The sequence below is a fragment of the Narcine bancroftii genome, chromosome 4, assembly GCF_036971445.1.
Source record: "Narcine bancroftii isolate sNarBan1 chromosome 4, sNarBan1.hap1, whole genome shotgun sequence".
Lineage (NCBI taxonomy): Eukaryota > Metazoa > Chordata > Chondrichthyes > Torpediniformes > Narcinidae > Narcine > Narcine bancroftii.
The window spans coordinates 244,892,138-244,919,469 of record NC_091472.1 but is presented as its reverse complement, the minus strand read 5'-3'; the positions used below and the strand labels follow the sequence as shown (position 1 = coordinate 244,919,469).

Genomic DNA, 27,332 nt, shown 5'->3' with positions numbered 1-27,332 from the left:
GATTCCAATATCTAGTGTTTGTGCTTCTTTCATCACCTTCTATTTTCTTTTAAGAATAGGAAAAGGGAAGATTATTCAATATCTCTGTAATTCATCCTCCTTTGGCTGTCCCCATTATATCAATGTGACACTAATCTCATTTTATTCTCCACACATTTCCATCAACTGCCCACAGATTCCACCACTCAACTGCACACAGTAGATAATTTACAGGAGCCAATCAATCTATCAAGCCACATGTCTTTTAGATGTGAGTGGAACCTGTAGAAACCAGAGAAAATCAATGCAGTCCGAGGGCAGAAGTACAAACTCCATACAGACAAGTGATCAGCATGAAACCCAGGTCACTGGAACTGAGGTTGCATCTCCACCATCTGTTTGTTGCCCTTCAATTTTTGTCTTTTTACAATGTCTTTACTTCCCTTTCATTGTCAATTACTATATGGATAAAAATCGCTCTTAAACCTAGAGCAATGTATTGCAGTGAGCGTACATAATGAATCTTGCTGCCACCTCTTTGACCAACAGCAATCCCCTGAACAAGGCAACAAAACCATGTGGGGAAAAAAAAACTGACTAATTCCTGGGTTGCCATTTGCAATACTTCTGATGGAAAAGGTTTGTGGTTCCTGGTTGTAAGCCTGTGGTACATTCCATCAAAGTAGTGGCAGGTTAGACCTTGTGCACTCATTGAGAAGACAGCCGAGCCAGAATCTACTCTTGGCTGGCAGCAGCTGACATTTCACCAAATGTCACATAACCCCTATGCCAAGCATCACAAGGATGTTTGCCCAACCCCACCCACATTAAAATCATACATGCAGCCAAAGCACCGAGTGTCAACACCTTTGCACAATCACAAAGCAAAAGTACTATATTATTGTTCCCTATCTGCACAAATTAAATACCATTTTTACCCTGGCACTATGGCAACTGTGAATATTATTGATCTTTTATATTTATCTCTTTCTCCATGAAAACTTAATGTACACATTTGGTGTTTTGTTGAAACAAAGTATCTGACATGACTGTTATCACCATTCATTTTCAATAAAACAAACATATTGTGAACAAACTGAATCAAGAAAACCTGTTTCAATAAACTATTTCTGGTCTGAGAATGTTTTGTTTCACCTCCATCTGGGTCAGTCAGTACATTATGAATAAAGGGTTGAGTCATTAAATAACTCTGCAACTACTCCAGAATTCCAAACTTACCAATGAGGTAGCTGTCCAGTGATAAGACTGGTGCAACATGAGGTGTAGCTTGAGTTATAATAAGACTTATCAGTGTAGCTTTAAAGTTTGGTAAAGTGAACAGTGCTCGAGCCACAATGCCACCCATTGAATGCCCCACAATGGCAACACTGCTGGGTGCCCCTTTTTGACCCTATGGACATAAATAGATCAACATTAATTTCAGAAACATTTTGGGTAAATGGAGAAAATTCAAGGTGAAAGCATTCAGTTGGCTTCTATATTTTAATACAATTGGAAACGGTATATTTTCACTTTTTAAGTGAACCATATTTCTAGATTTCCCAAGTAAATACAACCATAAAATGAATAAAATGTACAGTAAAACCCCGGTGTCCAGCACCTATGGGGATTGGTACTTTCCAGATAAGTGAATTTTCTGGTTGCTTGACACTGCATGTTGCGTGGTTGGCAATCTAACCACCAACAGAGGGCACCAATTTTAAACTTTTGTATTTTTTTTACCTTTTTATTTTCCGAAACTTTTTGCAGGTTGCTTGAGTTGTGGATAATAGGGATTTTACTGTACATGGCTCTCAAAGTATGTCATGGTATTTGAAGAACTCCAGCATGCGTGAAACCTGCACCAATATCCCTTCACTTTTGTCAGTTTTCTGATGAAAGGAATTGAATGTCAATTTACTTCCCCTGCCTGTCAATGAGAAAGAATAATTTGGAAATAATTGACGTTCCTTGAAAATGAGTGTTTTAAAATTAATCTATGGATTGTTATGGATTTTAAGAAAAATAAATGTTACAAGAGAAATTACATGCATTAAATACATGACCTATGCATGACAACTGGGAACAAAATTTGATAACATGAACTGGGAAAGCATAATGAAAGTGAACTGTCACTGAAAGGTTAAAAAGTTGACTTGTGTTTCAAAATTCATTCTCTGGAATGGAGCCGTAAACAATGACAACAGCTAGAATGGATACACAAAAGAAGTGTTGCTTCATTTGAAAGGCCTGTTGGGTATTGTAGTGAGGGAGGAGGTGTGGATGCAAGTGTTGCATTTCTTTTTTCAATTTTTTTATTTTTATTTTTATTTTTTACTATCTATTTATTTATTTATTTACACAATAAACCATATTGACCAAAATACATAGACATTTTTCTCTTGAATATATAGTGTAATTTTCTCCCCTTTTTCCCCCTCTCCCCCCTTCCCATTTATTCAAAGTTCAATCTAAGATACATTAAATCCGTTAAACAATGTTGTCACTTAATAAAATAAACAAGAAATTTTTGTCTTTTACTTTTATATACTGAGTCAGTTCATTTTGTTGTCTTCTCCTTCTGTCATTTTAGGTGGTGGAGGTTCATGGTAGGATTTCTCTATTGTATTTCATGTATGGTTCCCATATTTGTTCGAATATTGTGATGTTATTTCTTAAATTATATGTTATTTTTTCTAATGGAATACATTTATTTATTTCTATGTACCATTGTTGTATTCTCAAGTTGTCTTCTAATTTCCAGGATGACATAATACATTTTTTTGCTACAGCTAGGGCTATCATAATAAATCTTTTCTGTGCTCCATCCAAATCAAGTCCAAATTCTTTATTTCTTATATTACTTAGAAGGAAGATCTCTGGGTTTTTGGGTATGTTGCTTTTTGTGATTTTATTTAAAATCTGGTTTAGATCTTCCCAAAATTTTTCCACTTTCTCACATGTTCAAATTGCATGTATTGTTGTTCCCGTTTCCTTTTTACAGCGAAAACATCTGTCTGATACTGTTGGGTCCCATTTATTTAACTTTTGGGGTGTGATTTATAGCCTGTGTAACCAATTATATTGTATCATGTGTAACCTCGTATTTATTGTATTTCTCATGGTTCCGGAGCATAGTTTTTCCCATGTTTCATTCTTTATCTTTATGTTTAGATCTTGTTCCCATTTTTGTTTAGGTTTACAGTTTGTTTCCTCGTTCTCCTTTTCTTGCAGTCTGATGTACATGTTTGTTATAAATGTTTTAATTATCATTGTGTCTGTAATCACATATTCAAAATTGCTTCCTTCTGGTAACCTCAGACTGTTTCCCAATTTGTCCTTCAAGTAGGTTTTCAGTTGGTGGTATGCAAACCTTGTATCATGAGTTATAAATTATTATCTTTTGAACAAATGAAGGACAAATATAATATTTCTATTCTTTTGATCCCTTTTCTCTCCCATTCTCTGAAGGAAAGGTTATTTATTGTGAAAGGGATTAGTTGATTTTGTGTCAGTATTAATTTTGGTATTTGATAATTTATTTTATTCCTTTCTACGTGAATCTTCTTCCAAATGTTGAGCCGATGGTGTAAGACTGGTGAATTCCTATGTTGCACCAATTTTTCATCCCTCTTATAGAGTATATGCTCAGGTATCTTCTCCCCTATTTTATCTAGCTCTAATCTGGTCCAATCTGGTTTTTCCCTTGTCTGATAAAAATAATTCTTCTTTCTTTGGCTTGGCTTCGCGGACGAAGATTTATGGAGGGGGTAAAAAGTCCACGTCAGCTGCAGACTCGTTTGTGGCTGACAAGTCCGATGCGGGACAGGCAGACACGATTGCAGCGGTTGCAGGGGAAAATTGGTTGGTTGGGGATGGGTGTTGGGTTTTTCCTCCTTTGCCTTTTGTCAGTGAGGTAGGCTCTGCGGTCTTCTTCAAAGGAGGTTGCTGCCCGCCAAACTGTGAGGCGCCAAGATGCACGGTTTGAGGCGATATCAGCCCACTGGCGGTGGTCAATGTGGCAGGCACCAAGAGATTTCTTTAGGCAGTCCTTGTACCTTTTCTTTGGTGCACCTCTGTCACGGTGGCCAGTGGAGAGCTCGCCATATAACACGATCTTGGGAAGGCGATGGTCCTCCATTCTGGAGACGTGACCCATCCAGCGCAGCTGGATCTTCAGCAGCGTGGACTCGATGCTGTCGACCTCTGCCATCTCGAGTACTTCGACGTTAGGGATGTAAGCGCTCCAATGGATGTTGAGGATGGAGCGGAGACAACGCTGGTGGAAGCGTTCTAGGAGCCGTAGGTGGTGCCGGTGGAGGACCCATGATTCGGAGCCGAACAGGAGTGTGGGTATGACAACGGCTCTGTATACGCTTATCTTTGTGATGTTTTTCAGTTGGTTGTTTTTCCAGACTCTTTTGTGTAGTCTTCCAAAGGCGCTATTTGCCTTGGCGAGTCTGTTGTCTATCTCATTGTCGATCCTTGCATCTGATGAAATGGTGCAGCCGAGATAGGTAAACTGGTTGACCGTTTTGAGTTTTGTGTGCCCGATGGAGATGTGGGGGGGCTGGTAATCATGGTGGGGAGCTGGCTGATGGAGGACCTCAGTTTTCTTCAGGCTGACTTCCAGGCCAAACATTTTGGCAGTTTCCGCAAAGCAGGACGTCAAGCGCTGAAGAGCTGGCTCTGAATGGGCAACTAAAGCGGCATCGTCTGCAAAGAGTAGTTCACGGACAAGTTTCTCTTGTGTCTTGGTGTGAGCTTGCAGGCGCCTCAGATTGAAGAGACTGCCATCCGTGCGGTACCGGATGTAAACAGCGTCTTCATTGTTGGGGTCTTTCATGGCTTGGTTCAGCATCATGCTGAAGAAGATTGAAAAGAGGGTTGGTGCCAGAACACAGCCTTGCTTCACGCCATTGTTAATGGAGAAGGGTTCAGAGAGCTCATTGCTGTATCTGACCCGACCTTGTTGGTTTTCGTGCAGTTGGATAATTATGTTGAGGAACTTTGGGGGACATCCGATGCGCTCTAGTATTTGCCAAAGCCCTTTCCTGCTCACGGTGTCGAAGGCTTTGGTGAGGTCAACAAAGGTGATGTAGAGTCCTTTGTTTTGTTCTCTGCATTTTTCTTGGAGCTGTCTGAGGGCAAAGACCATGTCAGTAGTTCCTCTGTTTGCGCGAAAGCCGCACTGTGATTCTGGGAGAATATTCTCGGCGACACTAGGTATTATTCTATTTAGTAGAATCCTAGCGAAGATTTTGCCTGCAATGGAGAGCAACGTGATTCCCCTGTAGTTTGAGCAGTCTGATTTCTCGCCTTTGTTTTTGTACAGGGTGATGATGGTGGCATCACGAAGATCCTGAGGCAGTTTACCTTGGTCCCAACAAAGCTTGAAAAACTCATGCAGTTTGGCATGCAGAGTTTTGCCGCCAGCCTTCCAGACTTCTGGGGGGATTCCATCCATACCTGCTGCTTTGCCACTTTTCAGTTGTTCGATTGCCTTATATGTCTCATCCAGGGTGGGAACCTCATCCAGCTCTAGCCTTAGAGGCTGTTGAGGGAGCTGGAGCAGGGCAGAATCTTGGACTGAGCGGTTGGCACTGAAAAGAGATTGGAAGTGTTCTGACCATCGGTTGAGGATGGAGATCTTGTCGCTGAGGAGGACTTTGCCGTCTGAGCTGCGCAGCGGGCTTTGGACTTGGGGTGAGGGGCCGTACACAGCCTTTAGAGCCTCGTAGAAACCCCTGAAGTCGCCAATGTCCGCGCTGAGCTGGGTTCGTTTGGCGAGGCTAGTCCACCACTCATTTTGGATCTCCCGGAGTTTGCGCTGAAGATGGCTGCATGCGCGACGGAAGGCTTGTTTCTTCTCTGGACAGGACGGCTTTGTAAGGTGAGCCTGGTGGGCAGCTCGCTTCTTTGCCAGCAGCTCCTGGATTTCCTGGCTGTTTTCGTCAAACCAGTCCTTGTTTTTCCTGGAGGAGAAGCCCAGTACCTCTTCAGTGGATTGCAGTATGGTAGTCTTCAACTGATCCCAGAGGGTTTCAGGGGACGGGTCCGTGAGGCGGGTTGCATCGTCGAGCTTTGCTTTGAGGTTTGCCTGGAAGTTTCCTCTCGCTTCGTCTGACTGCAGGTTTCCAACATTGAACCTCTTTCTGGGGGCTTTATTGTTCCTGGGCTTTGGTTTGAAGTGAAGGTTGAGCTTGCAGCGAACCAGCCAGTGGTCAGTGTGGCATTCCGCGCTAGGCATGACCCTGGGGTGGAGCACATCTCGTTTGTCACTTTCTCGCACCAGGATGTAGTCCAGGAGGTGCCAGTGCTTGGATCGGGGATGCATCCAGGTGGTCTTAAGGCTGTCCCTCTGCTGAAAAAGGGTGTTTGTAATGACAAGCCGCTGTTCTGCGCAGAGCTCCAACAGGAGGCACCCATTGTCGTTGCACTTGCCGACGCCATGCTTGCCCAGGATTCCTGGCAAGGTTTCTGAGTCTTTGCCGACACGAGCGTTGAAGTCGCCCAGGATGACAACCTTGTCGGCTGTAGGGGTGCGTTGGATGAGGTTGCGCAGGTCGGTGTAGAACTTGTCCTTTTCTGCTGGTTCCGCCTGGAGGGTTGGAGCATAGACACCGATGAGGGTGATGTGACGCTTGTTCTGAAGGGGCAGTCGCATGGACATGATTCGGTCCGAGAGGCCTGTCGGAAGGTTTTCGAGTTTGGAGGCAATGAAGCTCTTGACCATGAAGCCTACACCAGATAGGCGTCGTTCATCCGAAGGCTTGCAAGACCAGTAGAGTGTGTAGCCCGCGCCGCGTTCTTGGAGGCTGCCTACATCTGCCAGGCGGACTTCACTGAGAGCGGCTATGTCGATGTCAAGTCTGAGGAGTTCATGTGCAATGAGGGCAGACCGACGTTCAGGTCGGTGGCTGTCAGCCTTGTCTAGCATGGTTCTGATGTTCCAGCATGCTAGCTTGAGTTTGTGAGCATCTTTTGAGGGGGAGGACGTGGAGGGGGAGGACGTGGAGGGGGAGGACGTGGAGGGGGAGGACGTGGAGGGGGAGGACGTGGAGGGGGAGGACGTGGAGGGGGAGGACGTGGAGGGGGAGGACGTGGAGGGGGAGGACGTGGAGGGGGAGGACGTGGAGGGGGAGGACGTGGAGGGGGAGGACGTGGAGGGGGAGGACGTGGAGGGGGAGGACGTGGAGGGGGAGGACGTGGAGGGGGAGGACGTGGAGGGGGAGGACGTGGAGGGGGAGGACGTGGAGGGGGAGGACGTGGAGGGGGAGGACGTGGAGGGGGAGGACGTGGAGGGGGAGGACGTGGAGGGGGAGGACGTGGAGGGGGAGGACGTGGAGGGGGAGGACGTGGAGGGGGAGGACGTGGAGGGGGAGGACGTGGAGGGGGAGGACGTGGAGGGGGAGGACGTGGAGGGGGAGGACGTGGAGGGGGAGGACGTGGAGGGGGAGGACGTGGAGGGGGAGGACGTGGAGGGGGAGGACGTGGAGGGGGAGGACGTGGAGGGGGAGGACGTGGAGGGGGAGGACGTGGAGGGGGAGGACGTGGAGGGGGAGGACGTGGAGGGGGAGGACGTGGAGGGGGAGGACGTGGAGGGGGAGGACGTGGAGGGGGAGGACGTGGAGGGGGAGGACGTGGAGGGGGAGGACGTGGAGGGGGAGGACGTGGAGGGGGAGGACGTGGAGGGGGAGGACGTGGAGGGGGAGGACGTGGAGGGGGAGGACGTGGAGGGGGAGGACGTGGAGGGGGAGGACGTGGAGGGGGAGGACGTGGAGGGGGAGGACGTGGAGGGGGAGGACGTGGAGGGGGAGGACGTGGAGGGGGAGGACGTGGAGGGGGAGGACGTGGAGGGGGAGGACGTGGAGGGGGAGGACGTGGAGGGGGAGGACGTGGAGGGGGAGGACGTGGAGGGGGAGGACGTGGAGGGGGAGGACGTGGAGGGGGAGGACGTGGAGGGGGAGGACGTGGAGGGGGAGGACGTGGAGGGGGAGGACGTGGAGGGGGAGGACGTGGAGGGGGAGGACGTGGAGGGGGAGGACGTGGAGGGGGAGGACGTGGAGGGGGAGGACGTGGAGGGGGAGGACGTGGAGGGGGAGGACGTGGAGGGGGAGGACGTGGAGGGGGAGGACGTGGAGGGGGAGGACGTGGAGGGGGAGGACGTGGAGGGGGAGGACGTGGAGGGGGAGGACGTGGAGGGGGAGGACGTGGAGGGGGAGGACGTGGAGGGGGAGGACGTGGAGGGGGAGGACGTGGAGGGGGAGGACGTGGAGGGGGAGGACGTGGAGGGGGAGGACGTGGAGGGGGAGGACGTGGAGGGGGAGGACGTGGAGGGGGAGGACGTGGAGGGGGAGGACGTGGAGGGGGAGGACCTGGAGGGGGAGGACGTGGAGGGGGAGGACCTGGAGGGGGAGGACCTGGAGGGGGAGGACGTGGAGGGGGAGGACGTGGAGGGGGAGGACGTGGAGGGGGAGGACGTGGAGGGGGAGGACGTGGAGGGGGAGGACGTGGAGGGGGAGGACGTGGAGGGGGAGGACGTGGAGGGGGAGGACGTGGAGGGGGAGGACGTGGAGGGGGAGGACGTGGAGGGGGAGGACGTGGAGGGGGAGGACGTGGAGGGGGAGGACGTGGAGGGGGAGGACGTGGAGGGGGAGGACGTGGAGGGGGAGGACGTGGAGGGGGAGGACGTGGAGGGGGAGGACGTGGAGGGGGAGGACGTGGAGGGGGAGGACGTGGAGGGGGAGAACGTGGACCTGTCCTCGGGCCTGCGCAAAGGAGCTTTTAGGTGGAGTGCAGTGCGCGCAGTACTGGCCCCACCCTTTACACCCATGGTTCGTGTGCCATGGCCAAGCAAGCTGGGACGTGGCAGCGAGGTCCTTGGGTCGTAGGTTTTATATCGGAGTGGCCTTCTCCTATGCAGGTTTCTTACCCGGGCTGGAGGGGCCTGCCTCCCCTCCTAGGTCGGTCCATACTGCCCGGACCGGGGCCGGGGCCGCTGCTGCTCTCCCTGTGCCTGGACTGGGGCCGCCACCTCCCACTCTCTGCCCGGATCGGGGCCTCCCCCTGCCCCACTCGACCGAGGGGCAGTACAGTAATACCAAAGACGGGGGAAAGATCCACTAACACCAGCATCGTATAGACCAATAGCTCTACTTAACACAGATTATAAGATAATAGCTAAACTGTTAGCAAACAGATTGGCCGACTGTGTACCAAAAATAGTAAAACTAGACAAAACTGGATTTATTAAAAAAAAACGAACAACGGATAATATCTGTTAATTCATTAACTTAATCCATGCAGTACAAGGAAACAAAACTCCAACAGTAGCGGTTGCTTTAGATGCACAGAAAGCCTTTGACAGAGTAGGATGTAATTATTTATTCAAAGTACTACAAAAATTCAACCTACCAGAGAAATATATTAATTGGATTAAAGCATTATATAAGGGACCATTGGCGAAAGTGACAGTAAATGGATATATATCAAACTAATTTAAATTAAGCAGATCAACAAAGCAGGGATGTCCACTATCTCCCTCACTATTCGCGTTAGCTATAGAACCATTGGCAGAACTGTTAAGAACATAAAATAAAATACGAGGAATAAAAATAAAAGAGAAGGAATATAAAATCAGTCTATTTGCAGATGACGTTATAATATACTTAACAGAACCAGAAATATCAATAAAAGAATTACATAAAAAATTGAAGGAATATGGAGAAGTATCGGGGTTCAAGATCAATGCAAATAAAAGTGAGGCACTGCCAATGAATAATGCGGATTTCACAAAGTTTAAGGAAGAATCACCATTTAGATGGCAAACACAAGCAATTCGATACCTAGGTATACAACTAAATAATAATCTCGGCCATCTATATAAACTAAATTATCAGCCATTAATGAAAAAAATTACAAGACGACTTAGAGCACTGGAAAGACTTACCACTAACACTGATAGGAAGGATAAACTGTATTAAAATGAACATCTTCCCAAGGATACAATACCTATTTCAATCATTACCAATTCACCTAACAGAGAAATTCTTCAAGGAGCTAAAGAAAATAATAAGGAAATTCTTATGGAAAGGGGGGAAACCAAGAATAGCACTAGATAAATTAACAGAATGGTACAAACAAGGAGGCTTACAACTACCAAACTTTAAGAATTATTATGTTACATTTCCTGGTGCCACAGGGGAAGATGCCGGGGTGGGAGTTACGGAGGAAGTGATCCCTACAGAAGGGAGAGGTGGAGAGAGAGGGGAGAGACGTGTCTGGTAATGGTGCCAGAAATTATGGAGGATAATGTGTTGGATGCGGTGGTTGGTGAAGACAAGGGGAATCCTTTATTTGTTGCAACTTGCTCATGCTCTGTTTTCGCTGCTGCCATCAGGAAAGAGGTAAAGGTACCACAAGACCACCAAATATAGGAGTTGGGAGGTGATGTTGAGATTGTATAAGACGTTGGTGCGGCCTAATTTGGAGTTCTGTGTGCAGTTCTGGTCGCCTAATTATAGGAAGGATATAAACAGAGTGGAGAGAGTGCAGAGAGGTTTACCAGAATGTGGCCTGGGTTTAAGCATCTGGAGTATGGGGAGAGATTGGACAGATTGGGTCTTTATTCTTTGGAGCGTAGAAGGTTGAGAGGGGATTTGATAGAAGTATTTAAGATTATGAAAGGGATAGACAGAATGGATGTGGATAGACTATTTCCGTTAAGAGGAGGAAAGATTAAAACAAGAGGACATGAGTTAAGAATTAAGGGGCAGAGGTTTAGAGGTAACATGAGGGGGAACTTCTTTACTCAGAGAGTGGTAGCCGTGTGGAATGATCTTCCGGGAGAAATAGTGGCGGCGGAGTCAATTGTATTATTTAAGAAAAGGTTGGACAGGTATATGGATGAGAAGAAGATGGAGGGTTATGGGCATTGTGCAGGGAGGTGGGACTAGAAAGGGGTGTTTGGTTCGGTGCGGACTAGAAGGGCCTAATGGCCTGTTTCCGTGCTGTAATTGTTATGTTATGTTATGTTAACAGTTCCTTCCTCTCCACCATCAGATTCCTGAACAACATCTCCAATCAGGGACTAATTTAAGGACTCTTTCTTTAAACATTATCTATTACTGAATATTTTTTTTCTCTATATTGGTATAGATCGTTTCCACTTTTCTTTGTTTACACTTCTTTCTTTTGTACATGTATCTTTTTCTAGAGTACAGTTCACACTAACGACAAGTCGGAATTCTGCCTGGCCTACAGTCAGTAGAAGGATCTCAGAGTTTTATGTGCTGTCATATATGTACTCTGACAATAAATTTGAACTTGAAAAGTAAGATAGGTATGTTTAAGTTGCAAAGGGTATATGTAAAGAACAAAGAAAATGCCTAAAACACCAAGGATATCAAGGTGACTGGAATTTTTTAAACTAACAGTTAGAGGGAGAAGAGAAAAATGAAAAATTGAAATACTGTAGATTGATACAGCTGTGGCCATAGAGAGAATTAAAAAAGGGGAGGGCAAGGGGTTATACTTCCCTTCACCTTTCAGTCTGCAAGGACAATGCTGAGCTTTCTGTCTCCTGTAACTATGACTATCCCAATCTTGCTCTGACCCCCTGGTCTTCAGCTCCTAGCATCCCCTATGTCAGTGCAATGCACACTTTCTCACTCCTTGAAGCATGCAGACGAGAAAAGAGGGGGTCAAGAATGATGAGGAGATGTGATCAACAACAGCCCTGGCAACAATGAATTTTATAATTTCAAGTAACCCCCCCTTCCTGCCCCTTTATAGTTCCATGGATACCACTGTACCTTTCTATTTCACTTTAGACCTTTTTACACTGAAACCCTGTGTTATTGCCATGCACACAATCCGTCTCTGGAAGCTGGCTTGCTTGTTCACACAGAACATAAGAAAAGCCAGTTTATTGAGTCCTTTTACACGACAAGCCAATTTCCCGAAGCAAAGCATAGATTGACAGATTGAAGAGGGGTAAGTTTAGGACCCTCCCCCCCCAAAAAAATCTGCCTTCGATGCGTTCAAACAGTGCTCGAAGGGCAGATAATACCCGGCTTTCAGGCACTGTGTAAAAGGGGTATTTGTTTAATTTTCCCTTGCATCTTCAAACACTGCTTTTATTGTTACCTTTGATCTGCATCCCATCACAGATATGCCCTGTTTTTGCCGCCCTCCTCTCTGTAACTTAAAAACATCTCCATTCTCTGTCCCCCAGTTCTGATGAAGGGACATTGTCTTGGAACATTGAATGTTTCTCTGTGCACTGATATTGCTTGGCTTCCTGAATGTTTCCAGCATTGCTTTTGTTTTTTTAATGCTGTATTCTCCTGCTGTGCTTACATATTATAGATTTCCATATCTACCAAAGTATTTAATAATTTAACTGACAGATCCATTGCAAATCATACCACTGCACAACTAAAACAAAGGTATTCTCAAAACCAATTCCACTAAACAAGATGGATGTCACAATAACAAAGTCCATTTTTGCGAAAGGTGAATCAAATTAGCCAAAAAAGATTCAATCTGTTTATTCTCCTTGAGACACCATCTATACACACTTTCTTGATTTTCTGTTATTGTAATTGTTAAAGTTAATGGCAAATGATCTGAAAAAAGTCTCACCAAATATTCCACTTTTACTACTCTACTTTTTAACTGGGCAGACATGAAAAAACAAATCAATCCTTATATGTGAATCATGAACCCTTGAGTAGAATGAATAGTTTCTTACTACAGGGTTAAGCTGCCTCCATATCTCAATCAAATTTAAATCCTTCATAAATTATAGTGTAGCTTTTGCCCTTATTACTGTTCAGTATTGGATCTAGATAGAAATTGAAATCTCCTCCGACCAGTATATTTTGTCTTCCATCTGCTGTTTTTAAAAAGATATCCTTCATAAAGGCTTCATTGTCATAATTTGGTGCATAGATTATTCATAAAATTCCATGATTCTGCATAAATTTTGCAATGTGCCATTACAAATCTTCCAGTTTGGTCAATGTTTCTTCTATTATTATTGATATATTTTTATTAATTAAAATTGCTACTCCTCTTGCTTTTTAGCCAAATGAAGATGATATTACTTGTCTCCCACCTATCCTCTTTTTAATTTAGCATGTTCCGATTTGGTAAAAATTGTTTCTTGTAGAAAGAATACATCTGCCTTTATTTTGAGATGTGCCAAGAATGCTTCCTTTTCACCCACCCGTTTATCCCATTAACATTAAGAAGAAGAAACCTTCCATTTTTTCACCATCTTTTTTTGATACCTCTCTCCGAGCACCATTTTCCCCCTTAGACTGGAGTCTCCACCCGGCGACTACTTTTCCCAGTTTTCGCTCTCTGTGAACATTTCAATAAAATTTTCTTTTCAACAATAAATACAAGACTATTTTTAAAAAATACAACTTTTACTTCATCTTATTGCATTCTTCAATTTTCTTTGGCAACCTTATTCTTTTCATAAACCTCACAAAAAGTCTTCCACCTCATTCTTAGTCTTGAAAAAAATTGCCGATTACCTTGTGCTACCTCGACCCTCAGAGTCATGGGGTATATCATTGAATATTTCAAGTTTTGAGAATGCAGTTATCTTTTTACATCTTCAAACTCCTTCCATTGCTTAATCAAAGTAGGACTAAAATCTTGAAAAAAAAAAGCACTTTTTCAGCGTCAATCTCAGGCAGTCCATTATTTTGCCTAGAGTATTCATATGCTGCTCTCAGAATTGTCTCCCATTCTTGGTAACTCAAAAGTCTTACCAGGTCCAGTCGTGGTCACTGATCACGGCTTTTCTGGGTACAAGGATCCAGTGAGCCCTTTCAATGTGTAATTTTTCTCTGAATTTGTCTTTTCCCAGCACTCGCTGGATCCATGTTTCAAAGAAGTTCACCGCATCTCTTCCCTCGATTCCTTCCTTCAGTCCGATAATTCGAACATTATTTTGTCTGCTAAAATTCTCCATGAGGTCGAGCTTGTCCAGCAGACCCTGTCTGTCTGATTCCCATTTCTTCGTATCTTTTTCTAAAGCTTTTTAGCTTATCTTGTGTTTTTACCAAGTCTATTTTTGCTTGGTTCCCACTTTCCATTAAGTCTTCAACAATTTCATTAATTTCAAAGATCCTTTCAGACATGTCTTTCATTACAGTTTTCCATTTTTTCTTGGATAATATTTAGTTCTTGTCCCAACTCCCTAGCTCTGTCACTCTTGCGTCACTCCCTTTTGGGCTTTCACGCAATGTTCCTGGCTGAGTAGAAACTTTCCTCTGCTTTTGTTTTATGCTGCCTTGGTCTCTTGGTATTTGCTTTGTCCATTTTTTGGTGAAAAAAATCTTAATTTTAAGATTTTAACCATCTTTTTCATATTCTTCGTGGAGAGCTCAATAAAAACATATCTATGTCCTTTGCATGGTCACGTCCTTTCTTACATTGTTGTGACCATGAGGATACATAGCACATCAAGTGCATTCTCAAAAAAAATGAAAGGACGAGGGGTGATATGTGGAGTGCAAGGTAATAATTGAAATGTATCTTGCAAGGTTAAGCTTAATCTTTTTAGTATGGGCTCAGATCTGAATGTAAGAAGTTATGAATTTCAACTCAATAAATATCATCCTTTAAAAATTAAAGTTGCAAAGCAATCACAAAAACATACACTAATATCCAGAGATTGGAAACCTATCCCCTGGCCTCATGCAGTGAACATGTGAATTCAGTCGCAATGAACCTGTCCTCCAAGAATAAGAATCTGTTATAAATGCTGGAATCAGTTTACAGCCCAAATCTCGATCGGAGAGAAATGTTATATATACTAAAAGTGACAAATCCTTTCCTTGGGTCATTATGTTGCGAGGAAAAAGTGCAAGTTTTATGACGATAAAATAAATTAAACTACATCTTGAAGTGGGGATCTGATATTAGCTAATTGCAGTTAAACAAAAAAAATCACAAAAATGCTGGAGGAACTCAGGTCCATTGTGCAGCATTAGAAAAAAAAAATCAGATAATATTAAAATTTCAGATTACTTTGTATTATATTTTCAATGGAGGCCCATAAATCACTAAAAGGCCATTCTCCAGCATCAGCATTGACAGGTTTTACACAATTAGAGTATTTACGATATGTATTCTCAGCAACAAACCAATACGAAAGCAGAATCTTTCAATTTAAATGAGAATCAGCTGTTTGAAAATGGAAACTATCCAATGGAACATCCAAGTCCATAGAAATCTGACGGACTACAGAATTCCATCATTTACATGATCACGAGCACGAAACAAGTTTGAAATAAGTTACAAAGTGAGTAAAACTAATGTACTCAGTGAAATTTTTCAAAGCAAATCTTACCTTGTAAAGTTTAAGAATGACCTTTATACATGCATGTACAAACTTAGTTTGTTCTTCAAGGCTTCCACCATAAAGTGCCACAAGCTCCTCATTAAAATCAATACTATAAAAATCAAAGTGGAACTTGTTGTGTATATTTTCTGCTTTTCTCAGTGCAACAGAGCCCAGAGAACGGACTGCAATACAAGATCAAAAATAATTAGCAAGAATTCAGCATTGGTTGAATACATACATACATTAATACATACATGTATTAAATATAAATAATTGCTGTGATTATATGAAAAATCTATCCTATCAAATATTGTTTTTTTGTTACAAGATCATAGAAATGTTCCGCACAGACAGAGATAATTTTGTCTAAATCTATTCCAGCTCCTTCTCAAGCAATCACATGGGTTACATTCCCATTATCTCCACCAGAGGCCTACAATTATTCTGTCTATTCAATTCTTTTGAAGGCACTGATTGAGATTCCACCATCCTTCTTGGTAGTGGACCTCAATACTGTGCCAATTCAATGGGTGAAAAAAGGTTTTTCCTCACACTTTCCTTGTACGTGTCCCACGAAATATGAAATGCTGATGTGTAGTACGACCAACTTCCCTGTGTTTATCTGAAAGCCATGCATATGGCGTCTGCTCCTCCATTCATAAGATTGCAATCCAATTTTCCACAAGTCCACTTTCTATACTATCCCCAAAACTCTCATTGATTAAAGAAGAGGGGGAAAAAATTGCAGCTCTGAATACATTCAAGAAATTGTGGCTTTCTGGGGCAAGGATTTCCATACATTTATCTCACCCTTAGAGAAGAACATTTCAGTCTTAATGGGTTCTCCGTAATTCTGAGAATGTGGCCTCTGGACCTAGATTTGTCACTGAAGGGAAAACAGCCCCACAGCACTTGCTGTTCAATCTGTCCCAAGAATTGTTCTGATTCCCATAACTTTTCATTCTTCTGAATTCCAATATGCATAGATGAAACATGTTCAACTTTCCATTTGCAAGGTAATTCCTATAAATCTTCCCTCAACTGGCTACAATGGTCATATAGTTCCTCAAATAACAGTCCAAAAGTGTACACAATATTCTAGATTATGGTCTCACCAATGTATGCACAGCAAGATGCAAATTAGATTAGAATAGATTTCAGATTTATTGTCAGAGTACACATGACATCACATACAACCCTGAGGTTCTTTTTCCTGCAGGCCAGGCAGAATTACCACGAATTGGTTGTGGGGAAAATATTGGACACAATGTACACATATAAACAAAGAGAACTGTAAACATAAAAAAATGTAAACAACTGACTAAGTAATACAGAGAGAATAAATAAAACAAAGTGCAAAAGTAAGAGTCCTTAAATGAGTCCCTGATTGAGTTTATTATTGAGGAATCTGATGGTGGAAGGGTAGCAGCTGTTCCTGAACCTGTTGATGTGATTCTTATAACACCTATACCTCTTCCCTGATGGTCGCAGCGAGAACAGTATGCTGTACCTCCTTGATGATTGCTGTTGCTCTCCAACAGCAGTGTTCCCTGTAGATGTTCTCAATGGTGGAAAGGATTTTGCCTTTGATGTCCTGGCTGTGCCCACTACCTTTTGCAGGGCTTTATGCTCAGGGATATTGGTGTCCCCGTACCAGACCATGATGCAGCCAATCCACCACACATATGTAGAAATTTGCTAGGGTTGCTGATGTGATACCAAACCTGCAAACTCCTGAGGAATCAGAAGTGCTGGTGTGCTTTCCTCATGATGCCATTAGTGTGTTGGGTCCAGGAAAGATCCAATGAGATATTGATTCCCAAGAACTTAAATATGCTTATCCTCTCCACCTCTAATCCTCGAAAGATCACTGGATCATACACCTCTGGTTTTCCCTTCCGAATGTCGACATTCAGCTCCTTGAGTGAAAGGTTGTTGTTGGTGCACCGTTCAGCAAAGTTTTGAATCTTCTTCCTGTACGCTGACTCATCACTTTTTAAAAAAAATGAAACCCATTACCATAGTATCGTTGGCAAATTTGTAGATGGTGCATTGTTGTACTAAGCCACACAGTTGTCGTTGTCAAGTGAGTTGAGTTCGGGGCTAAGAATGCAGCCCTTCGGTGCTCAGGAACTGATATTATGGAAATGTTCTTGGCAATCTGTACTAATTTTGGTCTGGAGGTAAGGATAAGGAAATTAAGGATACAATTTCATAGTCTGGTATTGAGTCCCAGGCCTTGGAGTGTGCCGATCAATTTTGAGGGGATGATGGTGTTAAATGCCCTGATATATGCATCTTTGTTGTCCAGATGTTCCACCATTCCGCTTTAACATGCGAATATCAGAGAAGAGGTGATTTGCTTCGACACCAGCCTTTCAAAAATTTCATCTCTGTTGATGTAAGTGCTACTGGTTGATACTCATTGAGGCAGGTTACATGCTGTTCTTGGGCACCGCTATAAATGTTTGAAACAGGTTGGTACCATGCCCTACCAGAGTGAGATTTTGAAGATATCTGTGAATACATTGGTTAGTTGGTTAGTACAGGGTACTCTGTCCAGACTGGATGCTTCCCTCAGATTCACTCTTCTGAACACAGTCCACACGTCATCCTCAGATATGGAAAGAATAGGATCATCAGGGGATGTGGGGGTGGGAGGGGTGGTTCTTCTCCGTTGCTGTGGTCAAATCTGGCTTCAAAGTCATTGAGTTGCCATGGGAGTGAAGCTTTGCCATCTGCTATTGCACCGGATTTGGTTTTGTAGCAGGTTATGCTATGACAGCTATTGGGTATCCTTTGTTGTTTCCATTTTCATCTGCAATCTCCATTTCGCCCAAGGGATGGCTTTCCTTAGGTCGCACCTGCTCTTGCTGAACTGATCTGGATCTCCGGATTTAAATGCCTGTGACCTGGCTGTCAGAAGGGTCCGGATTTCATTGTTCATCCAGGGCTTCTGGTTGGGGAAAACACTGAATGATTTGGTGGGGACACAATTGTCCACATTTATTTTGTAAAGTCTGTGACAGCCCTGGTGTAATCATTCAGATCTTCAGCTGACTCGAGGAAGCTCTGTAACTATTCTTCAGCCTCCTGAGACCACCTTCTTGCTTCGTGATCTCCAGAGCCTCTCTTTGCTGGGTCAGTTCATTTCGTCTTCTTCTCATTCTATCATTTTAGGGGGTGGAGGTCCGCGGTAGGCCCTCTCTGTTGTGTTCCATGTACGGTTCCCAAATTTGTTCAAACAATTTACTCACCACATCAGTGCCTGTTTTTAATCAGCATAGGGAGGGATGTAAACTCTGGTGAGAATCACTGATGAAAATTCTCGGGCTAGATAGAAGGGTATGCATTTAACTTCACTGTTTTTATACTCCAACCCCTTTAAATTAAAGCCTTCATTCCATTACTCTTCTTGATAACCTGTTTCATGTGCAAGGTCCCCAAAATCTTTTTGTGCTGCAGCTTTCTGCCATTAGAAAATGGACGTTATCAATCATTTTTCCTCCAAAGTAAACAAGCTCACACGTTACACTATTTGCCAACTTTTGGCCTGCTCACTCAACCTATTAACATCTCTGAACTGTTTATATCTCCCTCACAGTTCCCCATCTACAATTTTGGTACATCCTACAGCCTCTTCACTTTCACCAGTAATTTATAAGTAAATATCTGCATTCCCAACTCTGATCCCTATGCACAAGTTGGATCTAAATTTATCCCAATCCTTTGGCCTACAACAAACTTTAACTGATGCATTCACCTTCTGATTACTTTCATTAGCTATGGTTACTTCATTTCCCTTAAAGAATTCTTCCTCCTCAATGGTATACATTTTTGGGGGAGCTCACAAAATAATCTCTATCACTGCATCTTGCTAAACCCAAAAATGGGTGATGGTGTGAGGTAGAGAAAAATTAGATTTTTGTTACAGAGGTCAGCACAACATCGTTCCAGCTCGGCACAGGGCCTTCAGTCAATATTCTATGTTTTAAATGTTTGCCATTAGATACAATTCTCTATTTGCTAATCTATTTGCACAGGCCGCATTTGCCAGTTCTTTCCTCACTGCTTTGCTACATTCCCTATTTTAGGCATGACATAGATTTAAACTTAAACTGCTTACTTCCAAACTGAATGCTTCATTCTCCCATACCATTTCACCATTTTCTAGGGGATCTTTTACTCAACCTGATGTAAAGCAGTCACAACTTTTTATTGCTCTTCAAAGTTCCTCTCCAACTTTTGTTCCAAATCAAACAGACCCAACAGCGTAACCACACAGCTGAAATTCCTCATTCCCAGAGCAATTCTAGTGACTATTTTCTGCATTCTCTGTAAGATGATATCCTTGCCATAATGAGATGAGAAGGAATATGGACAAACATGAGAACGAAAGCTCGTTACCAAATATTGCTTCAAAAAAATATATACCTTGTTTGTAACTCCCAGCATTTCCAGGAAGAAACAGAATAGGGATTCCTGTGACTTTTAGACCATTACGTGCTTCAGCAGAATCCCTCTCCTCATAAAGATATAGACCATAACTTGAGTAGTGACTGGAAAGTTTCTTTGGAAGCTTTATTTTCTGTTCACATGTAATAAGATGAAAGAGAATTAGGTTTATATCTCCTCATTTTATACCAACTAGTTCATAAAAAATACAATTATTTCAAAATTAGGCACTCAATTTTGCATCATTTGCATAGGTGCTTAACACACAATAACCAATACCATGCTTTATGGATCAATATAACAGTTAGAACACAGGCCAAATCCCCAGTGAATATACGGTAAGTTTTCTGCATTACGACAAAAGCACAATGTAACAAAAGTTTAACCCAAAATTTTTTTTTAAAAATCTTTATGTATTTGGTTTAGAAGTGTATTTAGTTTATAAATTAGACATCTGGAGACAAGATGTGGGGATGAATCATTTCAATCCACAGAAGGCTCCCACTGAAGCTCGAAGAGAACTGCAACAGATCATCATGACGTGATTACATGAACAGTGGCAGCATCGGTGAATTAGAAGGAATCATCACAAGAATGTCATTAAATGCAGGAATCCAAATTTTCCACATCTTCAGTATAACAAGGGTCTACCACTGGTTGTTAAAAGGACATCTGTTAAGTCAGCTTTGTACTTAAGGCTGTCCGTAGTCAATATCTGAGATAGCTCAAAGCAGAATAGGATTACATACATGATTCATGATGCAATGTTATAGAGCAAAATTCTCTGAAATAAAATACAATTTACTAGAACACAACCTTAAAGAACGTAATTTTTTTTTTAAAAATGGGCCGTTAGAGATTGGTTATTTTTTAAATGGGCAAACCTCATTGATACAAGAAATAACTTATTCAATAAATGACGACAAAGAATGAGCTTCTACAATCATGCAAATCAAGTAGACTTCAAGTATAATCTAAGGCAATTAACAATTTTATTCTGCATTTTTCTGGTGTATAAAATGCAATGAAGATGAACTTCCAACACATTGATGTAGCCAATTCTCAATTTCACTAAGACTATTTCACCCATCCTTCAATTACTTGTAAATTCGACTATTTCTTGAAGTAGTCAAGCTCTAATCAATTAAACAATACGTATTCACTGCTAATTATATATTTTAACTAAAATTACATTCTAAAAAAACTGAGTTACGAAAATTTAAATGAATGAAATGAATCACAAGTGTACGTAGTTACCTATCAGTTCATATATATAATTTAATTTTGGAGCAGGGGTCTCCAAAGTGGTCTATGCATGGGGCAATCCAAGGGGGTCGATAAATGCCATGGGGTTGAAAGGGGGAGGGGTTGATAAACAGTGGTGGGGGGGGGGTTATAGATGACACTTTCCTTATTCAAATACATCCTCATTTCAAAGTGTCTTCTTCCAAGATGTGAGCTACAATATTCCAAATTTCAATCTCTTTAACAAATCAAACTCCATAGCTGTTACTTTATGCAGCTTTATCCCGCATCGGACTTGTCAGCCACAAACGAGCCTGCAGCTGACATGGACATTACCCCTCCATAAATCTTTGTCCGCGAAGCCAAGCCAAAGAGAAGAATTTGTTGATAAAATATATATAAACATTTTGCATAGCTTCGCATTAAAACTTCCATAACAATGAATAACAAAGCTTATAATGTATGATAAAGATCTAAAACGTATATAAAGAAACTCAAACTTTAAAGAGATATATAACGATATTTAAAGAGATACAAAAAATTCACAGAAACATTTTCTCATTCTCATGCTTCCTTCACATCTGGTTGAATAATGAGCAAGCCGTTAGTCTGCGTGGATATTACGATATATCTCATAATAGTCACTACAGTAACACTACAAACAATAGTTCTCTGAAAGAGACAGACACAAATTAACTAAGAATCAAAACACAAGGTTTTAACCCTTACGGGGGGGGTGGTGGTGATGATTGAACTTATATGGTCGAAAACAGGGGCGTATCTACAGAAAATAGCATCTATGGCAGGGGTGGCCAAACTTTTCATAACAGCTGGCCTTGGTGGAAACCTTGCTGTATCTTAATAAGTACAGAGCGAAGGACTGACAGAGCAGAGAATAAGGAAATATGTGTCCAAAGCCGCCATCACCCCAAGGATTCCATGCCTTCAGGGACAATGAGGGATCAAGGATTACATTGAGTTCGATGGTCTAAGAGGTTTGGAGATAAAACATGGTAAAAGGACCTTCCAATCCATGAACCAGGACCACTGAAACACATGACCAATTAACCTACTAACCCTGTTTATCTTTGGAACGTGGGAGGAAACTGGAGCACCTGGAAGATATTTGTTTGTCATGGGAGAACGGACAAATACCTTACAGACAGCTAGAGATTCGAACCCAGATTACTGGCACTGAAATAGTGTTGTGCTAACCATTACACGAACCATGCTCCCTTGGTGCCCGGTAAGAAATTACTGGAGTTTGAAAATTCTCAACTCTTATTTTCAATTCTCTCCTTGATACCATCTTCTCCATAACTCTGTAACCTTTCAGATGTCCAACCCTGTGTTCTTCCAACTCTGGCCTCCTGAATGTCCATGTTAATGGTTTTGCTGCCTAAGCCATGCCCAAGGTCTGGATTTTTCACCTTTAGGTTCTCCACTTCTTCTTTCCTCCTTAAGAAACTCAAAATTAACTCAGATAAAATCTCTGTAAATCTTCCCCTATATTAATGAGGTTAGTGCCAAAATTAACTTGATTATTCTTTGAAGCGACTGAAATAATATTGCTCCATTATGCAAAACTGGTGACACTTGGTGGCACACCAGATATGCTAAACCTCATTTTGTTTCCCTCCTACAAGTAATTATACTATTCCCTCATAAAATGACTGATCTGGTTTAAAAAAAAATCTATACATCTTGCCCATCTCAAATTTTTCCCCATTATCAATCCACTACTCAAAGGAAATAATCAGTTTTATTATCTCAAGAATGTTTAAACATTTTAGTAATATTATTATCCTCATCAGTTACAATAATTGCATTTTTTTTCATGTGTCCTCATTCACATCTTCTCCGGGCTTGTGAATCTACACCATAAATTTTAATAACCAGAGTAAATCACAATTCCCAAAACAGGATCATAATATTTATTTTATATGCTACATCTTAGTTTCTGGCACTATTTTTAAAAGGGTGAGGTCACTTGGATGTAATTTTTAAAATTCACCGGCTCGCTTCCCTCAATTGCAAAAGTATCATTAAATCTTTAGAAGTATTTGGCTACACTGGAGGAGAATAAATTCTAATGTGATCACACGTTATGAAAGAAGGGACCACAAGACCACAAAGATTCAAAGTTATGGTGGAGACGAGATGCATTCGTTATGGACAAAAGAGATGCATTTGGGCTCCAGCTTCATTCAGATTGTCACATTAGACTTGTTCAAAGTTGAGGAATTTCAATGATGATAACGAAATGATAAACCGCGTACTGACAATAACCACACCAGCAGTGCGAGTATGAGACAGCTTTAATAAACTAATATGAACACTAAGAGGTCTTGTCTCTGCAAGACAAACCTGGAAGGCTAGACTGTAGCTCTGGACAGCTTTAGATGCAAGGTCACCTGGTGACCTAGTAGTGGTGTAATTGCATATCACCACAAACTGGACATTTGTCATAAAAAGGTGAGAGACCTTTTGTCCCAGAGACAACCATAACAAGCAGAAACCCCGGAAGGTTTCATAAGATGCACTTAAATTAGGAGAGGCGACAGCAAAGAGGAGCCAGCACGTGCTCGCTCTGCATTACACATTTCAATCTGCAGCGAGAGCACGGCATCGTGGTGGAAGTGGATCATCCTGGAATTAAGCAGGATTGAATGAAAACCTGGAATTTCACAGGATGGCCCAAAATCTCAAAGCAACTGAAAAAAGTACTGCGACCCAGTGCCTGGAAATATCAGATAATAATTGTCCCCGCGTCAAAACACTTGGCACAGAACTAAATTGTATCCAGTGGCCTGTTGCACTCTCAAAGCTGACAACTCCTTGCACCTTTATTCTGCAGACCCTCTTGCCTCCAAGCAGGCTGCCGGAGCAACTTACAAGATATTCTGGGTACTCGAACATGTAGGTCATGCTGCATTTGTTTTCTTCATACACGAACAATACCTCCCATACTCCGAGACCCACAAAAGCGAACAGAATCCCCTTCAAAACCCCAGACAACCAACCCATCGTGCCGCGGTAACCGTCACCACCCTTCGCTGCACACTCAACTTGCTCCCTCCGGTCTGAGCAGAGCCTGCCTCCGATTGGTGACGGCTGATGTTCATCAGAGAAAGCGATCCAATCAAGGAGGGAGATGCGAGGCGGGACCTTGTTGATTTCACAAGAACGCGTCAAAACGCGTATCAGCGTGATGAGGTCATTGAGGGCAAGGGCTCCTGATCCGTCTGCCATATTGAGGAGGTCAACGCTGTTCCACTGCACAGAAATGTTGAAGGAACTCAGCCGGTCTCGTCGCGTCCGATGGAGGCAAAGATTTACAACCGACATTTCGGGTCAGAACCCTTCCTCATGATGGGTGTGAAAAAAAGGCAGGCGTCTGAATTAAAGGCCAGGCAAAAAGGGGAAGAATGGGAGGGGGAGGAGTCCAGACCAACAGACAAAAGGTGTTAATTGGCTTTGATAAGCTGAAAGGTAAGAATTGATTTTGGCTCTGTGAAAGGAGACCGACAGCTAGAGTAAACGAAACTCGGGTAGGGGGGGGGTAGAAGATGAGGGGGTAGTTTCTAACAGATACCCTAGAAGTTAATGTTAATGCCATCAGGTTGGAGGGTGCCCAGAAGCAAGATGAAGCATTGTTCTTCCAATTTCATCATTAGTAAAACCAAAGAGCTGAGTGTTGGCTTCATGAGGAAATCAGAATACGAACCAGTCCTAATCAAAGGGTCAACAATGGAGATGGTCAAGAACTTCAAATTCCTGCGATTCAGCATCTCTGAGGATCTGTCCTGGGCCCTCAAGACAATGCAATCTAATGAGGGAGCCAGAGAATCTACAATGTCTCAACAACTTCTGATCTCCGCTAACACAACCAATGGAAATTGTTGAAAGTCTGTAGCGTAGCTCCAGAAGTGATACAGAATTCTAGCAACTTGCAGAATGTTGGTCTTCACAACACTGACCTAAAAAATGCAGCAAAATCATCAGACTCCCAAACTCAGACTCATTTAGGGACTCTTACTTTGCACTTGAATATTTATTTTCTGTCTGTTTGTTTGCACTTCCTTCTCGTTTACATTTCTTTATTTTATATACATATCTTTTCTTGAGTACAGATTTTTGCACTACTGATAAGAAATTCTGCTGGGCCCACAGGAAAAAGAATCACAGGGTTGTATGTGATGTCATGTATGTATTCTGACAATAAATCTGAACTTTGATAATCAATTTGTTTTTAATTTAGACACAGTATTGTAACAGGCCCATGTCGCCCAATTACACTCAATTGACCTACAACCTCTCATACATTTTGAACAGTGAGAGGAAACCGCAGCACCCAGAGGAAACCCATGCAGATAGGGGAGAATGTACAAACTCCGAACAGAAAGGGTGAGATTCAAACCCATCTTGATCACTGGCGCTGTAACAACTTTGCACTAACTGCTAACAGTGAAAGAAATTTGAAGAATTTAAGATGTAAAACTATGTTTGACTGTACAAGACCCTTAAAGAAGAGGTGAGGTGGTAGCAGAATTAGGGGATACAAAGATAGAAAGCAACATTGGATTGGGACAGACAACCACATTAATTTATGCTGTGGATTAAAATGGTGTTGTCTTTCATAGATATTTATTTGAGACAAATTTCAAGTTTGACTCATCATAAAATTCAAATTAAACTTGGACAAAGGCAATTATACGAAATTTCCATTTCAGGCCCAATAGTCTTCAAGATCTTTCCTCGTGCCATGACTTTGCCTTCATCATGTTAGATGTTCCTTGATTATTTGTTGTTTTCAATTCCTTCGACAATGAAGCAGTCCAAGCCTACATGGAGCAATAACTGAACAATATTTCAGCAGTCTAATGAAAGAAAAGTAACATTTGCAGTCTGGCGGTACCATGACCAGCAACATTTCATGACTACAAAAACTCTGTTTCTCCAAAGACTTTCCACCATCTTTGATTCAAGTTAGTAATATGAAAGAATAATCCTTACCTTCCTGGATAAGTGTTGATCCACCACTCAAGTAACTTTAAAGCCTGCAGACTAAAGGTTGGCACCCTACTTATTACTACTCTTCCACCAGCTGTGCATTATCATTCACAAAATATACTCAGAAATCAGCCGAAGCTGCTTCAAGAGGAGGTCCCAAATCATTGAGTTCCGCAAGTCCATTGGAACATGATTGCTCCAACTTTCCCTCCAAGTTGAACACTATCGTGACGGGAAATAGACCGTTATTCATCAGCACTGCTGGTGCAACTCTCTTTCAAAGAGAATTACCTTCATCACAAAGATAACAACACTTCATGGTGGTAGTTTACCTATCCTTGGGAATAAATCCTGGAATTGCCAGCAAATAATAAAATCCAAAATATTATCCTTTAAGCTTTCCTTGCAATAGGACAAAGATTAGAATTCTAAACAGCTTGAATACGATTTGTGGAAAGACAAACAATTCACATTAATTGTCAATTAATGTAATACTGTTAAATTCAATGTTTATTAAAGCACAAGTTATTGTTGCTGTATTCAAAATCCTTTGTTGTAATAGTAATCCTAATGATGTCTGCAATGAGTGAATATAATCTGGTGCCATCCAGTGAGCCAACACTAAAATTCAAGTAAAGAATGGCAATGTAAATACAGTTTTTTTTTAAAAAACTGCTGGCTCTTTCTTTACTCAACCTTTAGCACAGCAAAATACCTTGTCCCACAAAAAGATATTGAAGATGAGAACATGATCAACAGTAGTAATTTAAAAACAAGGCAGATTTTGACTGATTGTTTGACCACCTGTTCTTGCACCCATGATTTAAAACCACCAACCAGCTCAGCCGAACAATCAGCAGGTAGGATGATGCAGATCACCAGTAAAGCTGGTGGGAATAGAGTAGCAAGTGGCCAGATACACACAGGAGACTTAAAGGCTCACTCCAGCTCTGTCAGTGTCAAATTATTACAGAAAAGTCAGGTTCAGAGGCTTCCCCCTTCTTTCTCCCTTTCATTGTCAGTAAAATTGGCATTGCGGTCTTCTGCATTGGATTAATTTTATATTAACAGGAGCCGATCACTGAAATACACAAGAACTTTTGAATTTTTAAATCAACTCAAACCCTTTTAAACAAAACGGCATGCTTCTACTGAGTATCAACCATTTCCACGTAATAGCCATCCTGCACCTACCCCAACCAGCATCTTAACATTTTAAGTTGCAGTTAATCGGTGTTCCCAGGAAGTATGAAAAAAAAACCAAGGGAAA

The 27,332-nt window shown here is 42.4% G+C and overlaps 1 protein-coding gene across 3 annotated transcripts in view; it reads right to left on the bottom strand.

The window, feature by feature from the left end:
- The window catches only part of pgap1 (post-GPI attachment to proteins inositol deacylase 1), a 142,083-nt gene extending 117,877 nt beyond the window's left edge, over nt 1-24,206 (bottom strand). For 2 of the 3 annotated variants that reach the window (XM_069934578.1, XM_069934580.1), the window contains exons 1-4: nt 23,945-24,160; nt 19,784-19,937; nt 15,356-15,531; nt 1,219-1,390 (exon numbers count right to left, since the gene is read on the bottom strand). In XM_069934578.1, the coding sequence (XP_069790679.1) occupies nt 1,219-1,390; nt 15,356-15,531; nt 19,784-19,937; nt 23,945-24,076 (634 nt within the window). In that variant the 5' untranslated portion in view covers nt 24,077-24,160. Of the gene's footprint in view, nt 1-1,218; nt 1,391-15,355; nt 15,532-19,783; nt 19,938-23,944 lie in introns of all 3 variants that reach the window. The other variant, XM_069934579.1, reaches the window with a different exon arrangement.
- Between the last annotated feature and the right edge of the window lie 3,126 nt (nt 24,207-27,332).